We start from the raw sequence: 16,913 nt of genomic DNA on the forward strand, positions 1-16,913 counted from the left end.
CCGGGAAGTGCAACGAGCGTGCTGTGGCCTGAAGCTTAAGAAACAACTCTCCAGGGGCAAAACCTCCTCACACAAAGACTTTCCAGGAAGAAGGAAGAGTCCCTCTGCCAGGAAGTGGCGCGCGTCCCCACGCAGGAGAGACAGGGCTCAAGGGCCAGCCGCGCTTAAGTCACCGTCTGGCGTCCTGAAGGGGGAAGCCATTTCCGTGGGTACGTGTGGGAACACTTGCAGAAATGGCTAGCTGCTGCCCTTTAAGGAAAGAAGTCTATTAGGAAGGCGACCACTGTCCCCTGATGCGCGACTTCAAGGAGAAAAAGCTTCACAAACCTTGGCCAGGAAGCCTAAGCCGTGTGCCACGCCCGCAACTACCAGAAACAAGGCCTCTAAACGGGAAGACTTTCACGAGGTAGGCTCTTCCCTGAGGAGAGAAAGATTCACCACCCGTGTGCAGTGCGTGAAGCGGAAGGAAGGTGGCAGGTGCTCGGCTCAGAGGATCTCCGAGAAGGCGCCCACCTGAACTTGGGCCTCAGAGCAACCCAGCATGCTGACAGGGCTCTGTTGGCTGAGCTCTGCCAGGCCGGCGCCCTAAGCGGGAGCCCATGCACCAGGACCCACAGCACAACGCAGACTCCAGTTCTGAGTCCACCAAGAGCACTTCCGAGAAGCCCCGCTCTCAGTCTGACCGGAGCAGTAGGCCCTGGCCCTGCCTGAGCAGGTGTGAGGAGAGTGCGTGGCGGGTGCGTTTCTCGCGGAGAGCCCACAGACGCGAGGCTCTCCTTTGGAAGAACATCCTTGGGGCTCCTGAGCAGAGAGGCCTTGCAAAAAGAGTGTATGGCAGCGCCAGACAAGTGTCCCAGGCCTAAGGGAATGTTGAGTACAAACATTTGTGGCCACTTTTCTGTCATCAGTAAATCGCTTTTCTCCTAGAATGAAATTAAAAAGAATCAAATTTAAGTGGTGATTGCTGCTATGGTAGAGTGGGAGGAGAACCCTTTAACAGAGATCCCTTCTGGATCAATCTCACTCCAGAACCGAGTCACCTTGGAGGGAGTGGGAGACCGGAGAAAACTCTCATAGAGGACACATCCAATCTTGAAACTTTTTTTATTTAAATTTCAGGGTTCCACAAAAAACAAATATGAGAGAGCAAGTCTGGGTAATGAAGTATTTTCCTAATACAGCAATATTTTGGAGGCCAACTCAATTCAAACACAGTGTCTGTACCTAGAGACACTGCGTACACTCGGGCTTTCTGGTCTCGGAGCTGTGGGAAGGACTAGAATTTCCATACCCACACTGGAGAGAGGACCAAGTCTTTCTATTCCTTAACCAGACTACTCTACGAGATGCTGCACTGAATTTGCCCACTGACTGATTCTACCCCTCACTGGCAGCTGTGGTTCTGAGTGGCAGCCAGGTAGGACCAGTTTTCCAAGTTGGAGGCTCTCGGGAGTTGAGTCTGGCAATGTCTGCAGAAACCTGTTGTGTCCCCCCTACATCAGTTACAAATTTTCTGTAATCACATTACACACAGTAAAAGGAAATCGAAATTGTAATTGGAAAAATGGTATCCCTTCCACATGTGTTTACATCAATAAGAATTGTTCTAAAGATCTCAATAAGATTATTTAACTTCTTCTTCCTTCTTCTAGGTTCAGAATCCAGTGTGCCTTTTACCCTCAGAGCACATCTCAATTCAGAGGAGCTGAACTCCAGGTGCTCGATGGCCACGGGTGGTCGGTGGCTACAGTATTGGACACCCATGATCTGGTTCAATTCACCAGCTCAGGTCAAGGCTGAATGACCAACTGAGCTTTTTATTCTCATTAGAATCTCAAATATCAGAAGTTTGTGGCCAAAATTCACTTATCTTTATATTGTGTGTCATTTCCTAGTGGAGGGATGACGTGTAGTAGCTACATAACATGTCTATGCAAGCAAAGAAGATTAAGAATCCAAGCACTCAAGTTCATTTGGGTCATTAGGAAACTCCAGTCTACATGTTTTTCTGCAGAGAGTGGGTCTGGCTGAACATTTTAAAGAAGGAAGTAGATGCCTGGGTTATCTTAGGAAACCCATGTACCTAAAATGTGCTTATGTCTGTGGCCACAAGTGTTCCAATTCAGGGCAGAAGGAGCCCCGTGGGGAAGATTTGTTATGTTTGTTCTGCTCTGTGGTCCCTCAGAAGAGTGGGATCAAGACAAGTGTTCAGCTGAGGGAGCTCGTGTCCAAGATTAGGGACCTGGAGCCCTGACAGGAATTACTCTCCACTTTAACTCAGGATGTGAAGTTCCAGAGTGAGGCCACTGAACTGTCCTGGGTTCTGTGACACACATCCAGGGACAAGAGGAAGGAATTGGCCCCTGCAAAGTGAGATGGTAAAACATAGAGTCCAGTCAAACCATACCATGCAGAAACATTCCTGTGGGCAAGGAAAGCTTTACCCTGCCCCAGCGGAAGGCAGGCAAGCTCCTCTCTATGCAAACTCCCACTGGGGAAATTAATGTAAGTAACTGCAGGAGAAAAAGGCCAAAACCCACCCTCTAGGGTCTGTGAAGAGAAGGAGAAGGATAGAGGGAGGAGGAGGAAGTGTTTCTTTTACAGAAAACTCCCTGGCCAAGGACACAAGCCTTGGAATACAGATGTGACTTAGTGTCATCAAACAAAGAAAATATGTAACTTGAGAAGCAGTCAAAGCAGGTGTACTGGGACTGGCAGAAGGAAAAAGTTGCTAGAGCTGATGGTTTTAAAATGTTAACAGAACTAAATTTCACCCTGTCTCAGGACACAAGAGCATAAACAGGATTCTGTTTGAGGAAAACAAAAAAATCAACCTTAATCAACAACAGAAGAGGCAAACGGTCCAGGAGAAGACCCTTGCTTCTCTGCTCAAAATGTAGCTGAAAAATACACATTTTGCACTATATTTTAAATATATAACTTTTTTGGAAGCCAGTCCACCGTCATCATCTGACACTCCACTTCTGACAGACTTTTAACATTTTCAAGATGTAATCTCCAGGCCCAAGTAATAAAATAAATGGTTTTTAGACTTTAGAACATGAAGGCTCTAAGGGGATTCCGGTTTGATGACATTGAGCACTGAGATGAACTGCCCCAGTCAGAGGGAGGAGGCAAGAGCGCAGACAGTTGTGTTGGCTGACCTGACAGGACAACAACTGAGACAGCCATCCCCTTTGCTAAGATAACTGGAGTACTTCTTCAACTCGGGTTTCTCTGGATCCACCATGTGTCAGGATCTTTCGGGCTGAAAATCACAGCCACCCAACCCAACAAACAAGCTAAAGCAAAAAAATGAGATCAATTGGCTTAGTGACTGCATGACTGCTCATGAATTCTGCGTGACTGAAGAAAATAATAGCCCAGGAGTCCCGGGCTAGGTGCTCAGTGTCATCAGACTTCCACCATTTCCATCACCATCATCATCGCAGATCTCTTCTCTTCCGTGTTGACTTCATCACCACCACAGAGACCCAAAATGGCTTTTAACAGATCAGGCAAAAGAAAAAAAAGTTTGAGTAGAATCCCCATTGGTCTATCTCTGAATCACATGCTCCAGGTTCCGAACCAATCACTGTAGCCAGAGGAATGGCTGATGCTGATTGGTCACATCTGGGTCATATGTTAACTGGTGGAGCTCGGGAATATTTATTACCTTATAAACCTGGAAGGGTGGGTGATTCCCCACCGGTCTCTTGCTGTAATTGGGAAGAGAGGACTAAATCCTGGGCAGGCAAAAACTGAATTCACCAAGGGATGTCCAGTCCTTCTTGAACATCTCCAGTGATTCTCCTGATATTCGCTTCCTGCTCAGAATTTCTCCCATATGTTTTCCAGTTACCCTTGGTAATTTCCTCAACTCTCCTGAGGTCAGGGTTCTGTGGCTTTAGGCTGAATCACTTCAAACATGGACATGACCCTCTTCTTCTGTTGCCCAAGATGCCCCTATTATGCATTAATGTGCATAATCTCTTCCATAGTCTGAATGTGTGTGTCCCCTTAAATCCATATATTGCAATTTTAACCCCCAATATTATGGTGTTAGGGGGTGGGGCCTTGGGAGGTGACTAAGTTATGATGGTGGAGCCCTCACAAATGGTATAATGAAAGAGATCCCACAGGGGCACCTGGTGGCTCAGGCAATGAAAAAGCTGACTCTTGATTTCATTTCAGGTCATGATCTCCCCAGTCCTTGCCAGCAAGCCTGTGTCTGGCTCCATGCTTTGTATGCAATCACCTTAAGGATACACTCTCTCTCTCAATCTCTCTCTCTCAAATAAATAAATAAATATATTTTTTTAAAATAGAGAAAGGGCACCTGGGTTGCTCAGTCCATAAGCATCTGCCTTTTGCTCAGGTCATGATCCCAGAGTCCTAGGATTGAGCCCTACATTGGGCTCCCTGCTTGACTGAGCCTCTACTTCACTCTTTCCCTGTGCCCGGCTCGTGCTTTCTTTTAAAAAAAAAAAAAAATAGTAAGTAGAACCTTTTCAAAATTGAATTAAATTTTTAAAAAGAGAGATCCTACAGAGTCCCTTGCATTATGACAAAGCAAGAAGACACCAGCTAAGAACAACGAAGGGGGCTCTCCCCAGAAAATGACTATGATGCCTGATAACACTCCATCTGGTCTTAAGGCATAACTTGCTTCAAGTGAACACTTTCCTTACTTGCTAACCTAATGCTCTTGACAGAACTAATGGCCTTGCTTTGAGATTTGCAGGCTGCTCCCCTTAAGGAATGAAGAACCAGAGCTTTCCCAGGCCACAGAGGCCAGCAAGTCTGTTTGAAGCCAGCTCAGCTTTCTGATCAGCCTATTTTTTCTCTTTTAAGTCACACAAATGACTTTACTGACCTCCTTTGTGGAGCTGTAAATTTTGCCCTCTTTTGCAGAAAGAAGAGAGGACTCCTGCACATCACAGAACAAGAATCAGATCTCCCTGTACAATTCCAGACCACCAAGGCAACATTTGTAGCTGGCACAGAGTCTGCACATGATGAAGAAACACTGCAGGCCACTGCACCCCCTTTGCTGATGAATGGCCCTAAATTCCTTTAAAAACTCCTGGGCCAGGTAGAAACCTCAGAGTTGGCTTTTGGACAGGAGCCCACCTTCTCCACAGGTTGCCAGTCTCCTGAATGAAATTCAAATTCCTTTTCAATAGAAACTCATCTCTTCCATGATGATCTTTCAGGTGACAGGCAGCCAGACTTGGGTTCAGTAACAATGCTGACTTGATCTTAGACTTTTCAGCCTCTGGAACTGTGAGCGATCATTTTTTTTTGTTTGTTTGTTTGCAAACTATCTAGTCTATGGTATTTTGCTATAGCAGCCCAAGTGGACTAAAGATTTGGACAGTGAGTGGGTTTGGAATTAGAGCACATCACAGAAAACCAGAGAACCCCAAAGACCAGATAGCACTGACTGTCCATCTTGTGATGCCAGATGGCTGGGATCAGTTTCCTCCCAAGCCAGCTATTCTCCCAGCTCTTTGTATCATGCTTCCATCTCAAGACATACACCATGTGTTTCTCGGTACCAGGTGAAATTAGAAATTGAGATGATTTCATTATTTAAGAAGTTTAGCTTCTTTTGTCTTCAATTCTCCATTCCAGACTATGCTCTGGGCTTTGCCTTTATAACCAAAAAGGCCACTAAAGTATTTTCCTAAACCACAGTCACAAAACACTTCTTTCCTAAGTTAAAACTTTGGCGCCCCCCCCACCTCCATATCTTGGCTATTGTATAACAATGCTGCAGTCAACCTAGGGTTGTATGTATCTTTTTGAATTAGATATACACACCTCTATGTTTATTGCAGCACTATTTATAGTAACAAAGCTATGTAAGCAGTCCAAATGCCCATGGGTAGATGAATAAAGAAGATGTGTTATGTATATACAACAGAAAATTACTCAGTCATGAAAAGGAATGAAATCTTGCAACTTGCAACTACATGGGTAGAACTAGAGGGTGTAATGCTAAGTGCAATAAGCCAGGCAGAGAAAAACAAATACCATATTATTTCACTCATATGTGGAACTTAAGCAAAATAAACAAAGAGGAAAAGAGACAGGCAAAAAAAAAAAAAAAAAAACTGACTCTTAAATATAGGGAACAAACTGGTGGTTGCCAGAGGGGAGGTGAGTGGGGAATTGGTGAAATAGGCAATGGAGAGTAAGATCATGATGAGCCCTGAATAATGCACAGAACTGTTGAATCACAGGGCACTTGGATGGCTCAGTTGGTTAAGTGTCTGACTCATGGTGTCAGCTCAGGTCTTGATCTTGGGGTCATGAGTTTGGGCCCCACATTGGGTTCCACACTGGACAAGAAGCCTACTTAAAAAAATAACTGTTGAATTGTTACATTATACAATGAAACTAATATAATGCTGTATGTTAATTATACTGCAATTAGAAAAATAGGGGCGCCTCGGTGGCTCAGTCGGTTAAGTGTCTGCCTTCAGCTCAGGTCGTGATCTCAGGATCCTGGGATCAAGTCCCACATCCAGCTTCCTGCTCAGCGGGGAGTCTACTTCTCCCTCTGCCCCTCTGCCTCCCCCTGCCTGTGCTTGCTCTCTCTCTCTCTCTCTCTCTGTCAAATAAAAAAATAAATAAAATCTTAAAAAAAAAGAAAAAGAAATTTTAAAAAATGAGTGCCTCCCAATGCAAATCAAAACCACAGTGATATATGATTTTAAAACTACTAGGATGAGGGTACCTGGGTGATTCAGTCAGCTGGGATTTGGACTCTTGATTTCAGGTTGGGTTATGATCTCAGTGTTATGGGATCAAGCCCCATATTGGGTGTAGAGATTACTTAAATAAACAAAACTTTTTTAAAAAAAAAGAAATATATATAATGGAATATTATTAGGCCACACAAAGGAATGAAATTTTGAAATATTTGATCATATGAATGGACTCTGAGAACATCATGCTTAGTGAAATGAGCCAAACACAGAAGAACAAATATTAGAGGATTCTATTTACATTAAGTACCCAGGGTAGTTAAGTTCCTAGGGACAGAAAGTAGAATAGAGTAACTGAGGGAGGGGAGAAGGGAGAGTTATTGTCTAATGCATAGAGAGTTTTGGTAGAAGATGATGAATAAGTTTTGGATCTAGGTAACAGTAATGGTAATTATACAACATTATTAATGTATTTGATACCACCGAATTGTACATTTGTGAATGGTAAAAATGATAAATAATATATTATGTATATTTAATCACAATATTAATTAGTTGATTGATTGATTGATTAGCAACTCCCAAAATTTTGTCATTTTTGCTTTTCTTGATGTTGGGCTGGCAGAAAGGGCTACTTAAGATGGCGAAAGTTCCCACCACAAAACCTGAGCTTTGACAGGAGAACAAAGGCCCAAGCAGGAATCTGAGACACCCGCCCCAGGCTCCAGTGGACCAATGGGACCCCGAGGAGCAGGCGAGATATCCGAATAAGGGAAAACTTGCCAAATGACCCCTGAGCTCCCCTTGAGATTCCTTAAAAGCCCCCTCCTCCCTGCCTTGGGCGCGACTTCCACCACTCTGCTTTCCAGAGTCTTGGAACCTCACCCAAGGGTGCCCACCTTCTCCCAGCGCAACTTTCCTGGTTCCCCTTCTCCTGAGCCCTGAAACTTCACTGGAGAGTGTTTTTAATAAATCTTGCCTTGCACCCACTTTACCTGGTGTTGTGTTTATCTCGCTGGAAAAACTTTACAGTTGATGCTTTTATAAGAAAGAATTATAGATGGAAATGTATTACCTGAAATGTAGGGACTTAGTTATCACAGATAAATACTACAGTCTGTGATCATGCGTGTATTCACTATGCAAGCATTTACTGAGCACCTACTATGTGCAAAGCACACACCATGTTAGGAATTTGGGGAAGAAGGGTGCAAAAACAAATGAATTTCAGATTGTGCTCTGAAGGTAGAATTGTCAGATATAGCAGAAAATAAGAGCACAGCTTTGCTCATTTACGTTTGAATTTCAGATAAGCAACAAGTATAATATCCCATACAATATTAGGAATGTCCTTTAGCTAATTGTTATTCATTGTTTCTGTGAAATTAAAATTAAATGAATGCCCTGCACCCCCCATGGAAGAAAGTTGTAGTCCAGTTAGAGAAATGACATTCACAAATCACCAGAATACAAAGTACAATTGAAAGACCCGCGGATCCCCTTACCCAAGAATCCAACACTGCCACTGGATGCAATCAGCAAGAGGTTCTTTATTGTTACACAGGCGCCTGCGGGTGGTCAGCACACGCCTGCGGGTGGTCAGCAGCTCCTGCTAGCTGAGCACACCTGGCTGGGGTGGTGCAGGATTTTTATAGACAGGTACAAACAAGTCCCGGATGGGACGGGGCCGATTGGCTGACAATTTGAACATTTGAAAAAAGGCATACTTGGTGTTAGTGGATTGGCCCTGGAAGACCCCCTCGCGCGAAGAGAAAGGCGGGAAGGGGAAACAAAGAGGGGAAGTTTGACCTTATCACTCAGCAGAAAGGCATCCTGTCTATGTGACCTATGTGACCATGCAGCCCCCTTGCCTTCGTGACCTATGTGACCATGCAGCCCCCTTGCCTACGTGACCATGCCCCGGCTATTAGGAGAGGGTATCTTGTTCAAACAGGAGTCAAGTGTCATGCCCTAAAAGCCAAGCGGTTACAGAAAGGCAAAAGAGCAGTTACATTGAATTCAACCCTGGGGGAAGGGTCTTTTCACTGCAAGGGGAGGAGGGGTACTTTTACACAACAAAAGAGCAGTTAATTAGTTAACGAGGGGGGGGTCTTTCACAATGAGCCAAGCATCAAAAGGTCAAGGGCTGTGAGAACTTGGAGGTAGAAAATATTATATTTAATTGTAAATGGTCTGCTACTTTAGTAGACATATAGTACATATAATGTACAAATATATGTAGGCAACTAAGTGGAGAAAATGGGCTATTTTCAATACTTTTCTTGTTTTTCTTCCTCCCCTTGCCTTTCTGCTCACTCCACATCCACGCAACAGACATTTGAGAAAACTTTTCCTGTTCCCGGGACTTTTCCCAGCACCAGAGTGGTGAACCAGACAGACATTGTCTTGCCTTCATGGAGTTCACAGTTTGGTGGGGAAGACAGGTAACAACAGGGAAACGTAGAAGAACAGAATCACTTGAGATAGTAATGACAACCATAGGAGAAGGTAGGGTGAGCGTGGAGGCTGTGTTGGGGGCTCTGGAAAGGGCACTCTGAGGAACAGACCCTTGGGCGGAGGCCTCGGTGCTATATAGCTGCCTGTCGTGTGCATGGCATAGGGAAAAGCATTTCAGCAAAGGGAACAGTAAAAATCCTGAAGCAGAAACAAAAACCGAGGTCAAAGTGCCGGGGACGTAATTACACATGGTACATTCTCATTAAATAATCACCTTTTTTTCTTTTTTTTCCTAGTCCTTTTATTGAAGGGAACTGAAATAGTTAACTGATAGGCAGCCAAAGAAAGAAAATAAAGCTAATCCACAAACTATTAGGTAGACTGTTGGGCTGGCAGGAAGGGCTACCAAAGATGGAGAAAGTTCCCGCCACAAGACCTGAGCTCAGACAGGAAAACAAAGGCCCAAGCAGGAATCTGAGACCCCCGCCCCGGGCTCCTGTGGACCAATGGGATCCCGATGAACGGTGGGATATCCAAATAAGGGAAACTTGCCAAAAGACCCCTGAGCTTTCCCCAAGACCCCTTAAAAGCCCCCTCCTCCCTGCCTTGGGCGCGACTTCCGCCACTCTGCTTTCCAGAGTGGTGGAACCTCGCCCGAGGGTGCCCACCTCCTCCCGGCGCAACTTTCCTGGCTCCCCTTCTCCTGAGCCCTGAAACTTCGCCAGAGAGCATTTTTAATAAATCTTGCCTTGCACCCACTTTGCCTGGTGGTGTGTTTATCTCGCCGGAAAAACCTTACATAGACTACAGTGATTTTTAGGGTCAATTTTTTAAAAGATTTTATTTATTTATTTGATATATAGAGATCATAAGTAGGCAGAGAGACAGGCAGAGAGAGGCAGAAGGCTCCCCGCTGAGCGGAGAGCCCAATATGGGGCTCGATCCCAGGACCCTGGGATCATGACCTGAGCCAAAGGCAGAGGCTTTAACCCACTGAGCCACCCAGGCGCCCCTTTAGGGTCCATTTTAAGCCCACTTTTCTAAGTGGGCTACATTTTCCATAATAATAACAGAATAATCCAGAATAACAGAATAAACTCAATCACTTATAATGTATCATGTCGTTTACATGCATTTATTTGGGACGAAGAGAGATTGCAATTTAGGACCTGCAAGCTATGGCAAAACCATAGACAAATTCAACAAACAAAGAAGAGGGACTTATTTTATGACAAAGAAGGAGGAAGTTGTGTGTGGGGGGGTGTGTTTTGAAGGAAAGTCCATTGCAGAAAAGCAAGAATTCAGCGTGATGACAGTTTCTCACTGTCTGGGCTGCAGGGGTAGTCACTTTGTTGTAGGAGATTTTAGAAAAGGATTCCCGGTAAGGGCTTCCTGAGAAGGTGGCATTTGTCAGATGGTACTACAGTGTCTATTTTGTAAGGACCTACTTAGCAAGAGGCTTTCATTAAAGTTAAACTGTCCCTGCTCCCCTTCCCCCAGGGGATTCACTTAAAACAAGTCCTGGAAACCAGCTCCAGGTAACAAAGCCCAGATATAAGGGTGGGTCAGGCCAGGTGGAGACATCCGATCAGTAGGGGGGGGATGCATACTGTCTCCCTGGTTACCAAGGAGTATGGGCCCCGCCCTTTGGGAGCCTTTTGGGCGCCAATCCTAACCAAGGTGTGATGGGCTAAATCAAATGTCTACTAAGGTAAATTGTAACTCAATTGGTCACCTAGCATCACTATGGAGTTTTCTGTGTGTGTTACAATCTCATTGGTCACCTGTGCGTGGCCAGGCCCAACCTCATGGCCTTTGCCCTTAAAAGCTAGACTGTGAAACAGAGAAGGGTCGCCCTCTCTTGTAAGAGGTGCGGCCCTGAACGTGCTGATAGATTCTTAGTTCTTGGCGCGAAATAAAGTTATGCTTGACCTTCGCTTTGTATCAGTCTCGCTCCTTTAATCACGGACCCATTATTGGGGCATAACATATTTCTTGGGTCTTTAGTGAAGATCTAATAAGAAAATACATGGATACATTAAAAGACCTTCAATAGACCCAAAACAGACCCAAAAACCCTCTACGGAAAGAGGCTCCCCCGGCGCCCACAAAAAGGGGAATGTTGGTCACCACGGAATGGTGATCGAGATGGACGTTGCCCCAGACAGAACGGTGATCCCTCCAAAAAATGGCCCCGGGGCTAACTAAAAACGTTCACCAAAGAGGGACATCAATCCCGGAGGAACCTCCCTGGACAGAGAATCACCCTGCCTGGGATTATGGTTACCCTGGCAACAAGGCGAGGGAGGTGGGGCAGCGCCGGAAGGAGCCCCGCGCTGGAACGGAAGTGGGGATTTGGGCGGAAGTGACCTCTCCGCGCCAGCTGCCTGGAAAAGATGGCGCGTCTTGTGAGGTGGTGGCTGTCCTTCAGCCTGGGCAGTCTTCTGGCGGGGCAGGCGGAGGCCCCGAGCCCGGTGGAGCCGCGGGAGCAGAGCCGGCCCTACGCCGTGCTGCGTGGGCAGAATCTGGGTGAGCGGCTGCCGGCGGAATGGCAGGGCGGAGGGGACATGGGAGGGAGGGCTGTGTAACTGCAGCCGTGCTCAGCCCGTCCCACTCCGCGCCAGGCTTGTACCAGATAGGCTCTTCTTGTGTGCTGGTTGCATGAATGAGCTCGTTGTTGAGGCCCATCTTTGGCTGCGTGGGCCCAGGCTAGGCAACAAGGGTGACTTACTGAGAAAGCTCAGGAGTGCAACCCCGTTTTCCGGATGAAGAGGAAACGCAGGTGAAGTTATTTGCCCACGTTTACCCAATTAGGATAGCGGTGGCAGCCAGTACTGGTACCCCCCACCCCACACACACACCCTGCTTTTCGAATGAGTATCTGTTTTCGCTAACCTAAAGAAATCCGAAGGGGATTTTTTCCTTTTACGAAAAAAGGCAAAAAAGTGAAAAGAGAGCTCACCAGGTGTTCTGCAGTACACACCCCCAGCAGCGAGAGTGACAGCGCAAAACTACATTCCTGGAACTACACTCAGCCTATTAGCATCATGCCGTTACAGCTTTGAAATGTGTCTGAGTATCTGTGCGTGTTCTCGATTTATTTTGTGTATCCCTTAGCTAAATGTGTCTTAAGGTATCAGAAAAGTCTAAGGTTATTTTTGGGGTCTGGGAGGCTCAGTTTTTTCCGCTTAAATTAATGGCAACTTTTTTTTTTTTTTTTTGCTATATGCCATTTCTGCTTAGGAAAGTTTTCATGGGCACAGGACTTTCAGAGAACGTAGGAAACTAGCACTGGAACCTAGGTTTTGTGAAGACACCTATTGACACACACAAGTATATATGGTGTACATGGCTTTAGAAGGGGTCCTGGAGCTTAAAGTTCCCAATAACTCTTCCTCTTCTGCCAAAGCCATTTCTTTCCTCTATTCCTCAGTGATATATCTGAATCTCTGTGTCACATAGTAGTATCATTTTTGGATTATCTTGAGACTCATTTACATTTGAATTGAATGTCTGTGTTGTCCACTTACTGTGTACCTAACACTGCTGAGTGGTTTCCACGTGCTCTGCTGCTTAATCCTTTGGAGCAGGAGAGTGTCTCCACAGTGGTACTGTGATATCATGGACCAGATCACTCCAAAAAGAGTGCCAGCTGTCCACTGGGGGCAAAATCGCCCTGGCTGAGAACCACTGCTGAACAATAATACTATTCAAAGAGTGGTCTGCAGGCCAATGCGGTTTCCAAATTATTTATCTGCAAAGAGAGGACTACAGAAATTTAGTGTTTTTAACAAAATTAACAGTTTGACACTGTCGCCACATCCAAGCAAGTAGAGACCAGACCTAGGTTCCATGGACTGACCTGCTTAATAAGTAGAGGGAGCTGCTTACTAGTCATGCACATAGTAATGGCCTGGGACTGGCCACAAGTTATAAAAACTAGTCCTTTACCACAGATAGCGTAGAAGACACTACCCTAAACAGTCCTGTGCAGGGGGTATTTTTGTCTCCATCTTTACAGAGGAGGAAACAAAGAGATCGTGTAATTTATTTGAGAACACATAGCCCATCAGTATAGATGGGAGCCCAGACAGTCTGACCCCACACCTTGAGTTCATGACCGCTGTGCCGTGTTGCCTGTTTTGGTCATCATAACGGCTTTCACTTACCGTCTGCATGTTCTATGTCTACACTCTGTTGAGTGCTTTTCATAGGATACCACAGTTAGGTTTCAGGAAACCCTCTTGAGGTGGGTTTCACTTGCCACATTTTATAGATGTAGGAAATGAAGTTCAGCAATTGGAAGTGACCAATAAGGAAGGACCCAAGAAGTCTTAAGGTTCTGCCTGAGTCTGCCATTCAGGTAACTAATACCATGTGCAAAGTGTGGGGGAGGACAAAGATGAAGAATGGGAGAATCTATCAAGCCCCACATGGGTAGCTATCTACATGGGCATTATGTACCTAACAACCCATCATTTTAAACCTTTTCAAATGCTTTTTGAGATTGTTCTCTACTTCCAGCCTCCTACATTCCTGCTTTGGGAATTGGTTGGGGGGTTTTTGGGGGGAAGGTGGGGAGAGAAAGAGGGTTGTTTTGTTTTTGAGAGTCCTTCCAGAATGTCAAATATAGGAGAATGGTTTAAATGGAATAAGGCAACTTGAGGTCCAATTACAGTGAGAACCTTAGAAATTCGTGGAATTCGGGGCGCCTGGGTGGCTCAGTGGGTAAAGCCTCTGCCTTCGGCTCAGGTCATGATCCCAGGGTCCTGGGATCGAGCCCCGCATCGGGCTCTCTGCTCAGCGGGGAGCCTGCTTCCTCCTCTCTCTGCCTGCCTCTGCCTACTTGTGATCTCTGTCTGTCAAATAAATAAAAATATTTAAAAAAAAAAAAAAAAAAGAAAAAAAAAAAGAAATTCGTGGAATTCAAAACTTTGTAAATAAGGGCAGGTATTTAGATAACAAGGCCTGTTTTGAGATAGGACATTTAGCTTATATGAGTTGTAGGTTGTCTTTATCACCTACATTCCTTCTTCCCCTTCCTCACCAAAAAAAAGTATTTCTGTATGGTCAGTATTTAAATAACTGGGTTCCATATGGGGGCATTTTGTAGGGGTCACAAATACCCCAGATTACTGATTTAAATAAAACTTTGGTCAAATCTTGTTTTTTCAGTAGGCACACTAGAGGATAGCCATGGTTAGTTTCCCATTGGAACCTGGGATGGGCCCACATACTTAAAAACAAATGTACACTTGCTTGGTAAAGGTAACATCTTGAACTCTTGTTAGACCTCTGAGGTAGTCACAGGTCCCTTCCATGGGTTACTGGTTACGTTAAAGCCTCAGTCCTTAGGTCTAGTCCTCTACCGAGGCTCAACCCGAGGGCTTAGTTGTAGGTTCAGTTTCTCACTTGAGCACCCTGGAGATTTTAGACCTGAAATTTACTCTCTGAAATGGAATAGGTTTGTGAAGTTCATTGCTTCTTGGATCCAAAGGCCTTTGTCTCTTCTAGAGATTAAAATGCTTTACTCTTTTTTTCATCTCCAGTTTTTATGAATGGCTTTAAAAACGTTGGGCTCCCTGCTTCTGTTTTTGTCACCTATAATCTGGTGGTTCTCCATGCAGCCAGAAGGATCTGGTTTCCCACGTTGAATCACATCATGTCACTCTTTGCCTTTGGCCCTCCCTTTAAACTTACAGTAAACCCATGTTGGCATCGTGGTCCACGAGGCCCTGCATGAAGTGGCTTCAGCCTTCCTCTCTGGCTTCATTTCCTGCCTCACTTCCTCCCTCCTCAGCCATGCTCGCCTCTTTCTATTCATTGGCTTTCTCGGCTTGTCTGGCCCCAAGAGCTTGCTTTTGCTGACCCTTGGGGCCACAGTGCTCTCCCTGCAGATCTTCACAGGGCTGGCTCCTTCCTCTCATCACGATCCCAGCTTGTGTGGCACCTCCTCAAATGCTTTCTCCACTGCCCTACCTACCGTAACCCCTCCTCACCCCTCTACCCCTATCATTGTCACATTTCTTCAGGCCCTCTGAGCTGCTCTTACTAGTTTACATTTTCTCCCCCACTTATTTGGAAACATCCTTAGAATCTTTTGGTGTCTGTTTCCCACACACCTGGCACAGTGCCTGGCACTGAGTGGCATTTGGCAAATTATCGGCAAAAAATGGATGAATGATAACGTGGAGCTGCTATGAGGAGGTGACCTGTTTTCCTTTTGCAGTGTTGATGGGAACCATTTTCAGCATCCTGCTAGTGACCGTGATCCTTATGGCATTTTGTGTCTACAAGCCCATTCGCCGTCGGTGACAGCTGAGCGACCAAGTTCTTCCACAAGTATTGGGGGAAAGTATAAATTGTGTTGCACATGGGTCATTGGAGAGGTTGGAATTAGAACTTCACCACTTGGAAATGACCTTCAGTCTGGACAGTTGGTAAATGTGAAATGATTTAGAAAAAACATCCATCTGGCAGTTATTTTTTTTCCTAACACTGTAATGTAAATAACTGACTCTGCTTCTTGATGTTTCTTTGTATATCTGGCTGCACTTAACACTTGTTACAAGAAGGACCTGAAGCTACAAGTTTCAGTATAAAGATGGGAAGACAGCTAACTATGTTAGTGGTGGGAAAACCACACTGGAAAGGACTCATCCCGAATATTGGAAAATACTCATAAGAGGAAGACTTGACATGTAGACATTTCATACTTGAGAACCATTTGGTCACAGTGGGGTTAAGAGTCACACGTGTTTTTAGTTAGATTGAGTTGGCCTGGAATGCCCTGGTTGCAAAGCAGTGTCAGTTGTGGGGAACTTTGGGCCATCAGTCCTCGTGCCACATCTGGGTCTGCACCCAGATGCCCCCGATGAAGTCAGGGCCGCATTAGCTAGCCTGTGACCATGAGCACCCTAGGGCTGGAAGGCTCTGAGTTGGGCTGATTACTGGTTGACCCATCTGAAAAAGAGCTCCATCCTGCTTAAATACATCGAGCTCCTTGGGGCTGCACTCAAGACTTTCCAGCCCCTGGCCTAAAGCTTGTGGCAGCTTTTCAGATTTGGAATCTAAAAGAAACTCAGCAGGAGCTCTTTTTAGTTGTGGGTGGGGAGGTCCTCAACCCACAGAAGTGTGCATTCATAGTAGGAGGCTGAGAGGCGAGTGCATGTGTGTTTACACAGATTTCATCTCAACCTTGAAATGCTGCTGTTTTGCACTGTTGAAATGGATTGTTTTTTCCTGTTGAAATGATACTTTCATACTTACAAAGTGGTTAACAGTATTTATTTTAAACGTGCTAGGCTTAATTTTCTTTGTTACTGAACTGAAATGCTTGTCTTGTATTCCAGTCACCTCACTGATGTGTGTTGTTTTTTGTTTTGGTTTTTCTTTTAACAACCCACACTGAATGTGAAATAACTAATGTAGGATACTGTGACTGTCGGACATCAGGATTTTGTGTGTAACCCTAACATTGAGCCACTGAAATGTTCACTGTTTTGTGGTTTTGAGCAAAGTGTCCATTAAAATTAAAATCTTACATGCTATTTGACTCCTAGTGATTTATTTTCTAAGTGTCTAAAATGCAGGTGTGTGTTTGCATCTGCTCTACTCAGGGAAGTGCCGTGAAGTCGCATTTTAAAATTTAGGTATGTGAAGTAAGACAGTTGCCCCAAGGCAAGGTATTATTTCTGGAGACTGAGCCATAAGTAATCTCTCAGGCCAGGCCAGGGGTCT

At 45.2% G+C, this 16,913-nt stretch overlaps 1 protein-coding gene across 1 annotated transcript; it reads left to right on the plus strand.

The window, feature by feature from the left end:
- The first annotated feature begins 11,531 nt into the window (after positions 1 to 11,531).
- Positions 11,532 to 16,721, plus strand: C11H12orf76 (chromosome 11 C12orf76 homolog). Its single transcript, XM_059139009.1, has 2 exons — positions 11,532 to 11,702; positions 15,403 to 16,721. Exons 1-2 carry the CDS (start codon positions 11,570 to 11,572, stop codon positions 15,486 to 15,488), a joined length of 219 nt encoding a protein of 72 aa, XP_058994992.1. The 5' UTR covers positions 11,532 to 11,569; the 3' UTR covers positions 15,489 to 16,721.
- Positions 16,722 to 16,913: the final 192 nt, after the last annotated feature.

The sequence above is a fragment of the Mustela lutreola genome, chromosome 11, assembly GCF_030435805.1.
Source record: "Mustela lutreola isolate mMusLut2 chromosome 11, mMusLut2.pri, whole genome shotgun sequence".
Lineage (NCBI taxonomy): Eukaryota > Metazoa > Chordata > Mammalia > Carnivora > Mustelidae > Mustela > Mustela lutreola.